At 42.1% G+C, this 12734-nt stretch overlaps 1 protein-coding gene and 1 long non-coding RNA gene across 8 annotated transcripts in view; one reads left to right on the top strand and one right to left on the bottom strand.

The window, feature by feature from the left end:
• Window positions 1–9085, bottom strand: part of SON (SON DNA and RNA binding protein) — a 51849-nt gene extending 42764 nt beyond the window's left edge. For all 7 annotated transcript variants that reach the window (XR_008319656.1, XR_008319657.1, XM_053310596.1 and 4 more), the window contains exons 1-2: window positions 8940–9085; window positions 1533–1699 (exon numbers count right to left, since the gene is read on the bottom strand). Coding sequence is in view for 5 of the 7 variants with exons in the window: in XM_053310596.1 (XP_053166571.1) it covers window positions 1533–1699; window positions 8940–9019 (247 nt within the window). In the remaining 2 variants the exon portion in view is untranslated. The remainder of the gene's footprint in view (window positions 1–1532; window positions 1700–8939) is intronic.
• Window positions 9086–9247: 162 nt separating this feature from the next.
• On the top strand, window positions 9248–11763 carry LOC128351302 (uncharacterized). Its single transcript, XR_008319696.1, has 2 exons — window positions 9248–10392; window positions 10960–11763. It is a non-coding gene; the product is annotated as an uncharacterized LOC128351302 (long non-coding RNA).
• Window positions 11764–12734: the final 971 nt, after the last annotated feature.

The following is a 12734-nucleotide window of genomic DNA, read 5'->3' as shown; positions in this document are numbered from 1 at the left end:
AGTTTAATGAACTACAAATAGCTTCACACAGCAAAGTAAAGCTGTATGAAGATCAAATACTAGATTTTACAAAGTTAAACTCATTTTTTGCTGGAAGGGTTACCTGGAAATGTGTGTGTGGTGTGTTTGTGTCTCCAATTATACCCTGAATTATACCAGAGACACACATGCATACATTACTGCATTTAGAACCCTGATCTCCTAAACACATGACTGGCATAACTCAGGCACTTCACTGCAGCTGTGCACAGTTTCTGATTTAGCACAAGCAATCACAGTTTCAAATCCAACAATCACCCTCATATTGTTTTAGTGAAAATTTCATTTGTTTTAAAAAAATAACTCAGAAGTGTTCAGAATCTCAGTTCAAATTCAGTTTCTGATTTACTAAGCAGAACTGGGTTGGACACTGCAATTTTATTTTTATTTTAAAAGATACCAGAATATGCAGAGCCATTTCAGTTCTGGAACGGACATCTATATAAGATGTCTTTTAGTCTGCCTTATACATAGATATAAGGACATCTATCTAAGACTCCTTTAGTCTGCCCTCTAATTAGTGCTATCATTTAGCTACAGAAACACCTGGCTTGTTTCACCTAAGGAATCATATTTCTAACTTTGCCATTCAGAAAATCAATGTTCTGCAGAAGAGAAATAAATATTTTTGAAAAATAAAAAATTTATGTTCAAAGATTAAAAAATATTCTTCTTATAAAAGATTAGACTCCTACTATTTTTTTTGCAGAATTACTTAGCACAACAGTTGACAAACACACCACTGAACTATGTGTTTTGTTGTATAGTTTCTAAAGCCCTATAAGAATGTGCTTTGATGCTAAAGATGATTAGTGTATGAAGTGCACACAGTATCATTTCATTTTTAAATACGTAGGAAAGCTTGTATTGACTTTCTAATGAGCATATTCACACTAAATCATGTTACTATAATCAGAGGACTGCATCCAAACTAATCCTATAGAAATTAATGGACTTAAATTAGTCATCTATTTGTTACATTGATTTCAATGGAGCTCAGTCATGGCTAGTCTGGATGCTGCCCAGAGTTAAACTTGATTTATAATTTATAAATTAATTTTATAATTGCAACCCAATCCTAAACCTGTTTACTCAAAAACAAGTTCCAATCAGTTTAGTTTGGCTTACTCCCTAGTGAGTATGCATAGGACTGTAACCTTAACATAACTTTAGGTGAAAATACTTATTTCCAGCAAATTCTACAAATTGCAACATTTGTTCTACAGCAGACAGCTTCCTTAAATAACAAGCCTCACCATTTAACTCATGTTTGTATAGCAAAATGGAAGAGATTTTTAAATATGTCTATTTATGTTTAACAAATATCTTTAAAAAACAGAACTGTGAAAAACATTTTAAAAACATAACTGTAATATTTAAAAGAAGGCAAAGCACAGAAATAAATACCCCAAAGTACTATCCTTTAAAAAATCTTAAAACTGAGAATTCACATTTAAAGAAACTCATACACAAAGCTTATATTTTCCATTTACCTGGTTTGTACTGTGACTCTGCACCTAAGACTTCTGATAATACTTGTTCTATCTTCTGCACTAGTGGATCATTCTGAAGGTTCCCAATAGATGCAATTGTATCATCCGAAGGGCTTATTTGCTCAGATGAGTTTATTTCACCATTCTGTTGACCTCCTACTTTTTCACTAATCAAGAAAAACAGTCAAAGAATTTTGAGCTTAGATATACATTAAACACATCATATTAGTATTCATTAAATACATAAAGGTAATATATGAAAACATTAAACAAATATTGAGAGTCAAACATATGTATATTTGCTAATTATTACAGTTTCAAGTCTATTCATAAATAATTTCTTAAAATATTGTACAGAATTCTATTACCGTGATAGTTATTACCACAGTTACAACCTAACGAACAACTTTTTTTTAAAAAAGAGTTTACTTAACTGGTAGAATTTGATAATCCACAAGTTCAATACTCACTTGTTTCATAATACATTAATGTAAAAAGTATAGTATTTCGCTATTAGTGTGTGCTGTTTTGCTATATTTTTAATGAAATGAATAGAAAGAAATTTAAATGGCTCTTTTCAGCTATAATACTTTATCTTGTTTTGGGAGGAAATTCTACTTAATAAAGTTCGTGTTTTAAAAAATCACTAAGTACCAAATTCTGATACTAATCACTATTGAACAACGAAAGAACTACTGCTCTGTTTACCAATATAAACATATATAGTACAATATATGGTAAGAGCCCCTGGTGGCGCAGTGGTAAAACTGCCGCCCTGTAACCAGAAGGTTACAAGTTTGATCCTGACCAGGGGCTCAAGGTTGACTCAGCCTTCCATCCTTCCGAGGTCGGTAAAATGAGTACCCAGAATGTTGGGGGCAATATGCTAAATCATTGTAAACCGCTTAGAGAGCTTCAGCTATAAAGCGGTATATAAATGTAAGTGCTAAGTGCTAATATCATCCACATCCGTAATCTGATCTGTAACTGGGTAGGGATGTGCACGACCCAGTCCGGAGGCCATGTTGGAGGCCTACGAACCGGTTCGGAACCGGACCTGTCCAGCGGTCCGGCACTGAGGGGGGGTCTACCTTTAAGGGCGGGGGAGTAGAACTTACCCCTCCCGCCGCTCTTCCCCCTCCGGCGCTGCGGTTTAAATCAAAGTTTTGGGGGCGGCAGCAGTCCTCCCTGCCGCCCCTGCCCCCGTCGTTGCCCGGAAGTTGCAGTAATAGGAGCACGCATGCGTGCGTAGCGGCGCGCGCGCCTGTCGACGCCATGCGCATGCCGCCTATGTCACATGCAGCGTGCGTGTGACGTAGGCGGGGCGCGCGCGCACGGCGGCGAGAGGTATGTGTGATGGAGACCTGGTTGGATGAGGCAGGTGGATTTGGTCTCTCTCAGCTTTGTCTTCCATGTTTGCTGATCCTGCAGCAGCCCTGCCTTGAGGGTTAGAGAGGGGGAGTTGCGGTCATCTTTCCCTTTTCCAGGTGCCTGGTTAGGCAATCTCCAGATTTTGAGTGTTTGTCCTTGAGGGTGGGCCTCTGAGATAGGTTGGAGATTCTATTGGTGTACTGTCCACCCCAATACATTTCAGTCTCCCTACCTGAGCTGACAGGTGTGGTTTCAGAGGTGGCATTGGGTTCCCCCAGACTTATTGTCTTGGAGGACTTCAATGTCAATCCTGAGGGGCCCCCCGCCGCCCTAGTAGGGGCGGCTCAGGACTTCATGGCTATCATGGCAACCATGGGCCTATTTCAATTGGTACTGGGCTCTATCCACGTGGCAGGAAAATACTTTGGATCTGGTTTTTGCTGACCAGGGAATGAATGATCTGGAGGTGGAGGAGTTTGAGATAACTCCCTTGTCATGGACAGATCATTATCTGGTGGGGTTTAGTTTGACTGCTCCATCTACCCGCTGCAGGGGTGGTGGACCAATTAGAATGGTCCGTCCCCGGTGGTTTAAGGAACCACTTGGTTTCTAGACAGACCTCGGGGAGTTTCCAGTGTTTACACTGTCGAGACCCTGGTGAATCTCTGGAAGATGGAGACAGCCGAGGTTATTGATACCATCGCTCCTAAATGCCCTCTCTGGCTTGGTGGAACCCATTCTGCTTCCTGGTTTTCTGAGGAGCTTAGGGCAATGAAACAACTCTGACGATGGCTGGAACAATGGTAGAGGGAGAGTTGTGACTAATTTGATCAAACATGAGCTAGAACCCATTTTTAGGACTACTCCGTGGGGGTGGAGAAGAAATATAATTTATTTGCCTCCATTGCATTTGCTCAGTGTAGGCCAGCTGAGCTTTTTCCTATAGCAAAGTTATTGCTTCACACATTCCCATGTAATGGGGAAGGAACCATCTATATCCCACTGTGACCAGCACTGTTCCCTCTAAGGTGTGCGCGTGATCACACATTTTCTGATGTCTGCTCAGTTAATTTTAGATCCCACTCAGGTTAAATCAGGAAGGCCCCACTCTGAATGCATGTGTGCGCACACTGCCTTGATACTGCCGCCCAGAATATAACTCATTCCGCACAGAGATGAAAAAATTTAGAGAGAACACTGATGACCAGTTTGCTTGCCACTTTGCAGATAAAGTCACTCACATCCGTGCTGATTTAGACTCCAGGATTTGGGCTGTTCCGGCAGATGTGCCTTGGGTACTATCTGGTCCTATTGTGTTGGAATCTTTTCAATTGGTGGAGCCTGAGGATGGACAAGATCCTGGACAGTGTGCAGGCACTGTTGTGCACTCTAGACCTTTGCCCTTTATAGTTAATAAAATCTGCCGTGGAGAGTATGGGCAGGTAGTTGGAGACTATCAATGTTTCATTAAGGGAAGGCAGGATGCCATCATGCCTCAAGGAAGCGGTGGTAAGACCACTATTTTAAAAAGCCCTCCCTTGACTCCTTCAACCTGAATAATTACAGACCTGTTTCTAACCTTCCCTTTTGGGGCAAAGTGAGAGAGCATGTGGTGGCGTATCAGCTGCAGAGGGTCTTGGATGATACAGATTATCTAGATCCCTTTCAATCTAGCTTCCATCCTGGATATGAGACTGAAACCTGCTTTGGTTGCCTTAGTGGATGACTTACGCTGGGAACCTGACAGGAGGAGTATGTCCCTGTTGGTTCTGCTGCATTCAATACCACCGACCTTGATATCTTTCTGGACCGCCTCTTGAGAATGGGGACTGGAAACACTGCTTTGGAGTGGCTTCTACCTTTTCTTGGGGCAAGGGTCCAGAAGGTGGTGCTGAGGAACTACTCCTCAGCTCCTTGGCCATTGGCTTGTGGGGCCCTGCAGGGTTCAGTTTTGCCCCCACGCTGTTCAACATCTACATGAAACCGCTGGGAGAGGTCATCCAGGAACTTGCACTTAATTGTCAAGCAATATACAGATGATACTCAATTCTATCTCTCCTTATCACTTGGTCCTAGGAAGGCAGTGGATGACCTGAATGGGCTGGGAGACAGGCTAGTAAAGTGAGACTGAATCCAGACAAGACAAGGTGCTGTTGGTCAGTAGGAGAGCCAACTGAGATTCGACCAGTTCTGGATGGGGTCGCAATCCCCTTGAAAGAGCAAGTGCACAGCTTGGGTTTACTGGTGGACCCAGATCTGCATTTGGGTGCTCAAGTGGAGGTGGTGCCAAAGGTGCTTTTGCACAGCTTCGGTGAATGCACCAGCTGCATCCCTTTCTCGAGAAGCAGATATGACCACAGTTACCCACGCCTTAGTCATGTCACAGCTAGATTACTGTAATATGCTCTGTGTGGAATATAGCGCATTACTGCATGCCCTTGAAGAATATCCGCAAACTGTAACTAATGCAAAATGCAGAAGCTAGGATTTTATCTGGAGCCACCTGCTAGGATCATACTACACCCATTTTGAAAGAGCTGCGCTGGCTACCAATTTGTTTCCAAGTCCAATTCAAGGTGCGGGTTTTGACTTTTAAAGCCCTTAATGGTTTGGGCCCTGGATATTTTAAGGACCACCTGTTCCCAAGGGTTTCTGCCTGCTTGACAAAATCATAGGAGGGGGCTCTGCTTGCGTGCAGACAGTGAAAGGGGCTCGATCGTTGAACACATAGGACAGGGCCTTCTCAGTCATTGCCCCCAGGCTTTGGAATGTTTTCCCAGCTGACATCTGCCTCCCCAGCCTCCATTATAGTTTTTAGAAAACAAGTAAAAATGTGGCTCTTCATCCAGGCTTTTATATGAGAGTACAGTTTTTACTGCTGCTTTGTGTTTTTTGTGTTAATGTTTAATATAGGTTTTTAAACTTTTAAACAGAGATATTATGTTTATATTTTATATCTGTCCTTTTTATATTTTAACTGTGCATTGTTTTAATTATATTGTAAACCACTTTGGGATTATTTTAATGAAAAGTTATATAGAAAAATAAATGTGTAAAATTGTAGATAATTTTCCTTGTGACATCTTATGCACGGTCTAACATTTTTTCATAATTTAATTGACAATGGAAGATGAATGCTTTTACAAGTAATAAAACCAATGTTGTTTACTTAACACAGACTGATGTAGATAAAACTATGCAACTGTTAGAAATTGGGATTTAGAGCACAAGAGTAGGATTAAAAATAGGAATCTGAATGTCCTTTTAGCACAGCATTTTGTTGATCATTCTGAGAATATTAAATTTCTTTTGACATGCACTAGGTGGTATGGCATAGATACAGCTGGACTGATATTAATACAGTATTACCTCCAATGTAGAATCTTTTTAATGCATACCATTTCCCCCAACATCCAAATAAGAAATTAGTTAAAATTGTTTTTTAGGACATGTGTGCAAGTCAATGCAAATTCTACTTCTGCTATATATACACATTTTCAATGTTAATACTTGACATGTATATTTTGTATTTTTAACTATATTATATATAGATGCAAGCTTCCTTGCAGCTCATAGTTTATGAACCACAATTTCATAATAGCTGCTTTATAGTGATCAATAGTTCTGCCCCCTAAATGTAGGTGCAATATGTATGACATCTCTTTTTAGTAATTGCAGTCTCTGCCCAATTGGCGTTTTCATATATCTGGAATTTAAAATTCACAATATAGTACCCTAAATCAATGTGATAATTTGATATGCCAAGGAGATCAGTAAGTTATTTAAGGATTAAATTGCTGCTTCATGAAAGTGTCATGTGTTTACTGTACTGATTTCCGGATGCTCATGATTAAGGACATATGAAACAGTACTACTGACAGAAATCCATTGAGCACTTGGAATCAGTGTTCCTTCTAACAGGGATTCCCAGATGTTGTTGACTACAACTCCCATAATCTCCAAGCAAAAACCACTGCAGTTGGGGATTCTGGGAGTAGTAGTCAACAACATCTGGAAATCCCTCTTAGAGGGAACAGTGCTTGACATTGCTTTGAGGATATTCAGGATATTGCATCAAAGCACTTAACTACATCATATGGAAGAACCAAGTACCTTATCAACTGACAGAGAAAGTGTATACTGCATTTGGAAAAGTAGAAGTTATTTTTATAAAGATCACATTCTTTGTATACTTACTATTGACAGTTTGCTTCCTAATCTGATATGGCACTGATCTCAGTCAATGTTATATTTATTGTACTTTACACATTTACTGACATATATTAGAACAAGAAGTTTTATGTAATTCTCATAGTCTGCCAGTTAGTGCTTTCTCTCATTTGGTATATGTCAGGTGTCACTCAACCCCCTCCTTTCTGTTAAACATCAGGCATTTTCACAGTGAAATTTCTGATCACTTTGAGACCACTGAGAATACTAAACTGTATAGGATTAAAATATAATAATTCTAATAATTCCACCCTGCTAACTTGGCAAAGAGGCACCTTTTACCGTGGTGATTCTCTTTATTTAGCAGGGGGAGAGTAACTGGCCCTGTCCACCCCCAGCACAGTGCTTCCAGTGACTGTTGCTGGTCTGTATCTTATGTTTCTTTTAGATTGTGAGCCCTTTGGGGACAGGGATCCATCTTATTTATTTATTATTTCTCTATGTAAACCGCCCTGAGCCATTTTTGGAAGGGCGGTATAGAAACTGAATAATGATAATAATAATAATAATAATAATTATAATTATTATTATTATTATTATTATTATTATTATTAGTCATTACAACTTATTTTATCTCATGTAGTGCTTAATCCAATCTTAAAAACAGCAAATGCAAAAGTTATCAGAATAACCTATACTCTATTTACACTTACGTACGAGTGACCCAAGAGATACCAAGATACCAAAGCCCCCAAATATGTTACTGAGAACATTTACCAGTATTCATCAATGAGCATTTTCTCCACAAAGGAGTTAACTCATAAATATTTAAAGGAGAAAGATAATGCTAATAAAGGATAATTGCATACCACTGAAAAGAAAATCAATGCTGGACTTTTAGACCTATAAAATCTTCCTTCCAACTGCACCAAAAAGAACTTTAATCCGATGCACCAAAAAGGACTTTAATCAATAGCATGTAATAGCATACCACCTCTTTTTAATGTTATATTCAGTAGAGGAAACCAGTGTATGAACGACTAACTTTCCTGAACGCTTTACCTGCTTAAGACCAGCCCAATTCTCCAAAGCAACAGAGTATTATAGTGCACTGTACACACATACAGGTACCTGTGCCTGTATACACATTTTCATATGAATGACTGCACTTACAGTACTTTCATTTTAGAGGTCCATACGGAGACCAGACGGCTCGAAAATTTAAACTACAGATCACACGTACACTTTGTACATAACAAGGAAATGACTGTACACGCACGTGAGAACATACATAATATGTACACCGATTGGCCGTGCGCAGAATGCAAATGACGTAAGCCTGGGCTCTTTAGAGGTTTAGGATCAGGACCCGCCAGTGAACTCCTCATCTTCTTCAACCACTAACAACCCAACTACTTCGAGACTTCCGATAATGCCACATCTGGACACCTCACGCAAAGTCGGCTTGTACAGCCAGGGCGGATCAGAGTTTGCCTTCCGCACCACTTCATTTCTTCTCCCCCCCCCCATCCCCCGCGACCCTTCTTCAATCTCTCTTGCTATTCTTCGGACCCTTTCAGAGACCCAATTCCGGTCTCTCCCGTGGCCTCCCCCACCGCTTCCTTTTTGCAGGAGCGCCTTGCCCACAGCCTCATGGCCCCAGGCGCCCCACCCTCTCGCTCCGCAGCCCCGTCCCATCCGACGGCCTATCACCCCCTTTCCCCCCATCTCCACATCCCTTCCGGTCTCTCGCCAGTGCCCCTCCCCCACTCCATCCGCTTCACCCGTTACTCCTCGCCCCACCAGGCTCCCCACCTCCCCTCCGGCTCCGCGCGCCACGAGTACCCTCCTACCCGCTGCCCGTACCTGCCGAACTGCTGCTCCTGGATCTCCCGGAACTTACTAACCACAAAGGAACGAAAAATTTGCTCGATGTTAGTCGCCATGACAGCCTCGCGCTGCGCTCACCCCCCCGCCTTCCTCCGAGACGCAGATTCGCCTGCGCTCTACAATGCAACACCGGAAGTAGACGCGGCCGGCGCCCCCACTTCCTTTATGCTCTCTGTTCGCTGATTGCTCGGTTCGAGCAGGGGGCGGGGTCTGAGCCGACCTCGGAATGGACGCTCTGCTGTCGGCGATAACCATAGAGTAGAACGCCGTGTTGATGTGGGCGGCGCGCGCCCAGCCTGAGCGGTGTAACGTACTCTGGACTGGAGGACACAGCAACGCCCACTTCTGTATCTGTAATTAGAAAAGTGGTATTATTGTGTTTTCTGTTTACAGAAGTAGCCGTGTCGGTCTTCTGATCGACCCCCCGCGAATTCATACTCGGGGAAAGCTTCCAGAGCATAACGTCAGCCGCAGGCCGAAGGAGAAAGCCCAAAGTCTCTTCCGAGATGGTGGATGGCCCCCCCTCCCCCGGACTCAGTGGCCATGTTGTCCCTGGTGCCGCAGTCCAGGCCTGGCGACTTCCCTCCCGCTCTGCCGAGCGAAGGAGTCAGCAGGACTCGGGGAGAGCGTCGTCGAGGCACACGGGGTGGATTCGAAGCGCCCGGTTTCTAGGCGCGCTTCCTCGGAAGTTTAGATGGGCCTGTGTGTCCTGTCGTCTCGCATCGGCGTCCATGGCGTCGCCTCCGTCGCCAGAGGCTGACGGCCAGCAGAGAAATCAAACCACGGAGTTTCCAAGGAAACCCATTTAAAACTCTTCATAGCCGAAGTTTTGTAAATAACCCGTTTCTAAATAAGTAGATAATGAGAGTGTGAATTCCATAAAGTGCGCATGTGGAGACTAAACACGTGTAGATCGAGGGAAGACCGTTATCCATATGACATCCTATGCTTGTGGTCTCGGAAGGCTGCAGCCCTACATCCTTGGGAGTAGAGCTCACAGAACACAGTGACAAATACTTCTGTGTGAAATATGTATGGCTGCAATTCCAACATGTAAGGTAGCATGCAAGTACCTAAGCATGCTTAGGGAATAACAGCACAATCCTACTTAGTTTACTTTATAACTATTCCCACTGTGTTTAATAGGGCTTCCTCCCAGGTTAAAGGTATTTAGGATTTAAATCCCATTGAATTATCCTCTACTAATTGGGCAAAGAAGCACCTTTCAAAGTGGTGCTTGTTTGTATTCAGCATGGGGAGATCAGCTCTTCCTCTCTGTCCCAGCATAGCATTCCTCCCAGTCACTATTGCTTGTGTTTCTCTTGTATATATGTAGTGATCAGACTCCCCGCTAAAGAGTTAAGAGGGAGTGAACCCTTGTCTTGACGGACACGCTGCTGAATTCCAGGGCAGCCAATCAGTACACCAGGTGGGTAGGACTTAGAGAAGGGTTGCTGGGAATTCTGGGAACAAGAAGGGCGGTCTTTTTGGAGAGACCAAAAAAGTGTGGAAAGGCTTAGTGTGAGGACTGATGGAGTTTTGCTTCCTCATGGTTAAAGTCAGCATGGAGGTTTTTCTCATGGAATAACTCTGTAGATTCTTAAAAGAAAGGATTGCAGGAAGCTTGATTCTCCTCAGGAATTGGGTGAGTTCAAGGAGAAGGGAATTCAGCATAGGGAAGTTAGATTTTGTGTTAGAAATTCTGTTTCTTTGGTATGTGCGTTTGCATATTCCTGATAAGGTTCTGTTGTTATTTACCTGTAATGTAATTAAAACAAGAAACACTAGCCTATGCCCTTCCTACCCAATTGATTGATCAAGTGCTGTCAAGTTGGTGTCGATTCTTAGCAACCACATAGATAGATTCTCCCCAGGATGATCTGTCTTCAACTTGGCCTTTAAGATCTCCCAGTGGTGCATTCATTGCTGTTGTAATTGAATCTATCCACCTTGCTGCTGGTTATTCTTTTCTTCTCTTTCCTTTTTCTTTTCCCAGCATTATGGACTGCTCAAGGGCTATCCTACCTAGGGATGAAAGCCATCCTACCTAAGATGTTGCAAAAGACTCTCTAAACATTTAAGCGTGCATAATGACAACCTGTTTTTAACTGTATGTAAAAGATGAGAAAGCCACAGATGGGAGCAGTCTGTAGTAATTGAATAAAACTGGGGGGTGGTGTTCTTTTCTTTTCTTTTTTTACAAACCTCTCTGAGTTAGTTTTTAACTTGGGAAAAGGAGGGGGTAAGGGGGCTGTTCTCTGGTGCAAACACATCCTCAAATGTTCAGAAGCTATCAGTTTTCTCATCACATGTAGGCTTGGACATGGAAGGGTTTTTTTTACTTAAACAATAGCAAAATAGTTTTCCCTGGGATTCCACCCCAAGCCCAGGAAGCTTCAATCACTGCTGATAAAGGGGGAGGGGAGCATTTTGAACATACAGATTACAGGATAATTTTAGAAGAAGCCTAGCCAGGCAGCTCAAGCAGGGATGATTCAGCATTTCTTTCCCTCACATGAGCTTGCTCTGAGACAAAGGCTTTAATCCACTACAATATACATATATTTTAGATTCTGAATTCCTTTTAGACAGGGGCCTGTGTCTTTCCTTTTGTTATGCAAACCACTTTGAGAACTTTATTTTCTTGAAAACTTGTATATTAATAAAATCTCATTACAGTACTGGAAATAGTTTGTCTCAATATTTAAACTGGATTACTTAAATCCAAGTACACTAGTGTAATTTGATTGTTTTTATGCCTTTTTAAAAGTGATGTTATAATAAAATAATTTATACAATGTGTTTTGTGCTCCCTTAATCTTTTGAGGCCTAAATTTTAATACTGGGCTACATTATCCACTTTGATTAACTTTCATTACCTCTTCCATCTTTAAATACCTTGTGCAGACCACTCCTATACATGTTTACTTGGAAATGCCACTGGGCCTTACTCAAGACTTCATTTGTGTCATGGTACATGTTACCAGACTCGCTCACAGTGCCATTTTTGTGTGCTTCTTCTGTGTATAAACATAGCCATTTCCTTAAACCAGAAACATAGCCATTTCCTTAGCCTTTTTAGAAGAGAAGATTTAGCTGGTTGTATTCCAAAAATTACAGGATGTTCTGATAAGGCATTTTCATGGTGCCCCCAGGTCACTGCAGGACTGCAAATGGACTAGGGAGATATCCCTCTGATTGCATCTGAGCATATGCAGATATTCAGGGCAGATCAAATCAGAGGTACAAAAGAGGCCATAGGTGATGGAATGCTGGCTTCCTTCCTCCACTATGAGGCTCTGCTGACAATAAGTCCTCAAGGGCAATTTTCCCAGTATCTTTTTCTCCCCCCCATTTTCCATTTTAACAAGATTTTTGGTGAGTAGTGCCAGAGAGAGAGATTATCCCCCTCCCATTTCTATTCAGAGTGCTACTTTCAGCAATCAACCTGAAAAGTTGATTGCTTTTTTTATGGAGCACTATTCCTTTTTTTATGGAGCACACAGGAGCAAACACCTAACCAGTACTAGAAAATAAAGCCTTATATGGAGCAAGCACTTCAAAACACACTAGTTTCCCAAGTTCTATCAATTGTCCCCATAAGGACTAAAGTCATGCCTTCAGGCTATTTTCTGACTATAAATACCTCTCCCAAGAGGGCATCAATCTCTTCTTGCATTGCATCAACCTCTTGCACTCTCACTACACCCTGGCACATTATTCTCATGCACTCCTCACCACCACATGTCTGAGTCAGCTGGAAGGAAGGAC

The sequence above is a fragment of the Hemicordylus capensis genome, chromosome 3, assembly GCF_027244095.1.
Source record: "Hemicordylus capensis ecotype Gifberg chromosome 3, rHemCap1.1.pri, whole genome shotgun sequence".
Classification (NCBI taxonomy): domain Eukaryota; kingdom Metazoa; phylum Chordata; class Lepidosauria; order Squamata; family Cordylidae; genus Hemicordylus; species Hemicordylus capensis.
This window is presented reverse-complemented; position numbering and strand designations above follow the sequence as displayed.